Source organism: Apaloderma vittatum, unplaced genomic scaffold (assembly GCF_000703405.1).
Source record: "Apaloderma vittatum isolate BGI_N311 unplaced genomic scaffold, ASM70340v1 scaffold16830, whole genome shotgun sequence".
Classification (NCBI taxonomy): Eukaryota; Metazoa; Chordata; class Aves; order Trogoniformes; family Trogonidae; genus Apaloderma; species Apaloderma vittatum.
Window position 1 is genome coordinate 12,648 of NW_009695179.1, and position 4,557 is coordinate 17,204.

The following is a 4,557-nucleotide window of genomic DNA, read 5'->3' on the forward strand; positions in this document are numbered from 1 at the left end:
CCTGACTGTAAAGAACGGTTTGGACCCTGGGTTCTCCTGCCAGGTCAGGTTATTTCAGCTCGAGCTGGGACCCTTCGAGAGGGACCCTGAACAAAGAACTCCCTGGGCAGTTATACTCTGACAATCCAGGTTCACCTCTCCTTACACGACGGTTCAGTCCAATAATAATATTTGGGTCTGGGGTTATCTCCTTCCTCACTGGATCCCTTCTCTCTCTTTTCTTACCTAAAGGGTGCAGTTTCTGTTCTTACTTTTCTCGATTAGCATTGGTTTCCAGGCCTTGCTTCAGCCTAAGCTCATCAGTACTTAGGTAAAAGTCCACAGTCTGAGCCTAAAGGCCTCAGTAAATCTGGATAGTCATGCTGAGTAATGTCACTCAGAAGACAAAACAAATTGCAATTCATTGTAGTTTTAAGCAATCCCACAATTAATTCTAATATTCTACAAGTAAGCTATTTTCATTTCCAACACTGCTCCTGCCGGGCCAGCCCAGGGATGGGTTGGGCAGCTCTCCGTGTGCCCCCACCATGGGTGCAGGGAGGACAGAGATGTCTTGCACCCCAAAGCCTGTACCCACTAGTGGGGATTTGTGGGGCTGAGCATTGTGCTCGGTTCTCACACTGCCAGTCCTGTGTTCGCAAACCCCCTCATACCTCTGCTCTGGTTTCTCATAAGGCTCCAGTGTAACGTTACCTCTCACGTGGAGGATCGATGCTGACAGCCTCTGACAGGCTGTGCCCACCAAGTTACTGACTGGCCCAGCAGATTTTCCCAGTTGGCTCCTGTTCCAACTGTCTTCCCGATTTTCTCTTCCTCCCTTAGTGCAGCTAGCCTGCAGCCACCATCAGAAAAATGACACAGATGTTGTTTGTGCAGTCATCTTTTATCCGAAGCGTGAATTGCATCAAATTCTGTTTGCTGACATTCAATCACTTGTCACTGAGCAGGCACCGAATGGTCATATGTCACAGTCACATCCCATCGCCGGGCTTGTCACTTGCACTCCTGGTCCCCCTCGTGTAAATGCTCACTTCCATGCCGGTATCTTTTGCTCAAAGACCGGCATGTGCCTCGGGGCTGCTGGCAGTGAGCTCTGGCCCTGCTGTTACACAACACTGAGAAGCATTCAGATTGTACCACTCAGCCCAGTCTTCCAGAAACAGAGCTTTTTTTTTTTTTTTTTCCCCAGCATGCTTGACAGACATGGCAAAGGCAAAAAAGTGTCTGCAGTTGGAGACCCAGTTATTGTTTTCTTTAAAAAAGGGAATAAAAGATGATAGATGAAGCTTCTTCCCCTGAGCCCACCTGTGTGTTAACTCTGTTTCTGACTGACTTGGACCCTCTCTAGGGGCTCTGCTGGCCAAGTTGCTGCCAGGCTGAAGCACGACACTTCACGCCCAGGGAGCACCTTTAAACCAGCAGTGTCCCCTGGTTTCTGGCTGTTTGGCTGCCGGTTTAGCAGGCTGTTAGAGCAGGCAGTGAGCAGCAGCCGCCGGCGCTGGCTGCTGTGCCCTGCAGCTGCTGCAGATGTGGCAAGAGACGAGTTTCCACCAAAGTGGTTTCAATTCCTGTTCCAGGTCAGTGCTTGGCACTGCTGGCGACGGCTCCCAAAGGTAAGCCAGCGCCGCGCAGCCGTTGTCACCATGTCCTCATCAGCATCCCCACCTGCATTTCTGCCTGAACACGCCTCTGCTTCGAGGGGTGTTTCCAGGTCCCTGGGTGCCTTTAGGCTCTCTGCCCAGTTCCTCATGTGGCCACCGACAGCAGTTTGGGCAGACGCAGACCCTGCCAGTGCTGCTGCCTCTGACCGAGGCTGCCCAGCCTGGGGTTCCGTATGGCGCTTGAGGGTTAGGTAGAGGTGGTGCAGAGCCCCTCAGGCCCCCACAGCATCCCCAGGACTTTTATTTTTTTTTTCCCCAGCTCATCAGCACCAGCTGAGTGCTCACATCCCACCTGTCCGGCCCCAGCTCCTCCAGAGCCGGGTGCGAGCCCCTAGCTCTGTGTCCTGTGACCCCAAGGGGGATGGGCAGGTGCTGCAAAATAATGCCCTAAGGACTCCAGCTTCTCAGCAAAGCATGAAGTTGCTCACTTTGGCTCCAATTCTTAATTCGCTTTGGAGGTTTGTGGTTTTCCTCCCAAAGGCATTTTTAAAATGATTTGTTATTGACCTTCTGAAGTGCAAGTCGGGCCAGACGGGGAGGTGATGGGCACCAGCCCCACCTCGGCAAGCATCCTTGAAGCTGGTGAGCTCGGAGCAGCACTTTGCCACCCACAACCTCAGCACGACACCGAGAGCCCAGGCAGTGCTCACGTCTGCCAGGGAAATGTGCCGCTCTCACGGGAACCGCTGCGCGAGGAGCAATGGGCAGCTGTCAGCGGCGAACAAACCCGCAGTATAAGTTCATACAAGCAAACCTCTGAACTTCCCCAAACCAGAGGGCGAATAAACAAGTCTGAATGGCACAATGAGGGCTGTGTCTGGTCTGTACAATGCAGAATCGCCGTTTATTATTTTCACGTCGCCAATAAATAATTGCCTTTATGCAGAACAAGAGAAGTCAAAACGATATTCAGTGCTGCTGGAGATGTAAAACTAATCCTCAAAAAGGCACTTACGGCTGCGGGACACAGAGTCTCACTTCGTTCTTACCTCCTCTCCCTTTGTCAGCTGCTCTCAACTTTCCCAGATGCTTTCTGGGATGACATTTGCAAGGCTTAGTCCCAACTCAAGACAAACCTGTCTGTAAAAATAGTTAAAAAAAGACTGCATCAACAATACTGTAGTTACACGTATAGATGTAATAATGTATCAATGTGGCACTTTGGGCCATGGTTTAGTGGTCACGGTGGTGTTGGGTTGATGGTTGGACTTGATGATCCTAGAGGTCTTTTCGAGCCTTAATGATTCTATACAAAAAGGTTTTTAAGAATGGAGAAAGGTTGTGTTCAGATGACACAAAAACAAATTACACATAAAACTCACCCAGCTTTGACAAAAAAAAAAAATCTTTAAAATGTTGCATCTCAATTTAGTGTGAAAATTGAGAAGACGTATAAGAGAGTCAGAACTGGTGGCATTTGGAAAATACCAGTTTCTGGTAGTGGCTGGTTTTAGTGGGCGAAGACCGAAGTGAGCACAGCCGTGCACAGCACACTTGGTGTGAGCAGTGGACCCCGCTGCGGATGGCACCTGGCACTGGGACCACCTCCTCAAAAAAGCAGCTACCCTAGCCAGGCACCCCCACCGGCATCGCCCACGGGGCTGGGGTCTGCAGCACCAGGGCTGGGGGAGGAGGCCAGTGGGAAAGGGGAGCTCCTCGATTTTGGAGGGGCTGGCTGCACCACTAGTTTCATGCTGGGATTGTTAGAATCACAGAATCCTAGATTACTGGGTTGGAAGGACCTCAAGGACCACCCAGCCCAACCCTCTAAGGTAAAGAAATACAGTTATATGAGCTGGCCCAGCTCTGTCAAGCTGAGCCTTGAGGCTGTCTAAGGTTGGGGAATCCACCACTTCTCTTGGAAGACTTTTCCAATGTCTAATTGCTCTTCTGGTGAAACATTTTCCTCTGGAGTCCAGTCGGAATTCCCCCAGGAGCAACTGGTACCTTGTTGGGGATGGCGGGTGGGGAACAGGGACCTCGATGCCTTCCCACCTCATTTAATGCCTGCACATCAGCATCTCCCCAGGAATGCAAACACCGCTCCATCCCACCAGCACACAGGCAGCCAGACGGAGAGCACTGCGGCTGCAAACAGTCGTCGCTTTTATTATTCTCGCTGTCCCGGCCAGTGTCACCGAGCTTCTGCGCTGCCAACTCATTCCCGGCACGGCTGATGGCATGGGTCACGTGTGTCAGCAGCTCGAGGAGCCCCAGCCGTTTTGAGACGTCCTATTGTTTGAATATGGTTACAAAAGTTGGATAGAAAAGGAGAGGATAAGCTTTAAATCAAGTGGTATTGTATTTAGCAAAGTGATTATTTATTTTTCCGGTGCTATGGGTGCCTCTGCCTGCCGTCAAAGCGAAAAATGTTAAATTTTCACAGGGTATTATGAAATCATATACAAAAAGGAAAAAAAAAAAAAAGCAGTGACCTCGTGTTGTGTGAAGAGACATGTCTTGAGGGAAACAAAAAGAAAAACGAAACTGGAGTGAACACTCAGCTCGTTAAGCAATTCTCCACCTCAGTTCATAAGTGCATCATGGACTCAAATTCATCGATTCGCTGTTTGGTGTTTCCTTTTCTAATCCTGCGGTAGGAGATTGTGTTGTACCTGGAGTAGCTGTGTCTGGAGATATCATTTTTTTTGCCCAGGGTGAGCTGCTCCCCTGGTTTCTCCACCTGGGAGTTGCAGCCGGGGCTGGTCGGGGAAGACGCCTCCTTGCCACTGTCTTGCTGCTTTTGATGGGACGCCTCGCTGTTCTCCTTCTTGATTTCGATCACCTGAACTTCATCCTCTTCGGTGTCCTCCTCCTCCTCTTCCTCAGCCTCCTCCTCCTCCTCCTCCAGGGCCGCGTTCCCTCTCTGCTCTGCCAGGCTCTCTGCCATCTCCAC

At 50.7% G+C, this 4,557-nt stretch overlaps 1 protein-coding gene across 1 annotated transcript; it reads right to left on the bottom strand.

The window, feature by feature from the left end:
* Positions 1–4,191: 4,191 nt before the first annotated feature.
* Positions 4,192–4,551, bottom strand: ERMN (ermin, ERM-like protein). Its single transcript, XM_009870373.1, has one exon. It carries the CDS (start codon positions 4,549–4,551, stop codon positions 4,192–4,194), a length of 360 nt encoding a protein of 119 aa, XP_009868675.1.
* Between the last annotated feature and the right edge of the window lie 6 nt (positions 4,552–4,557).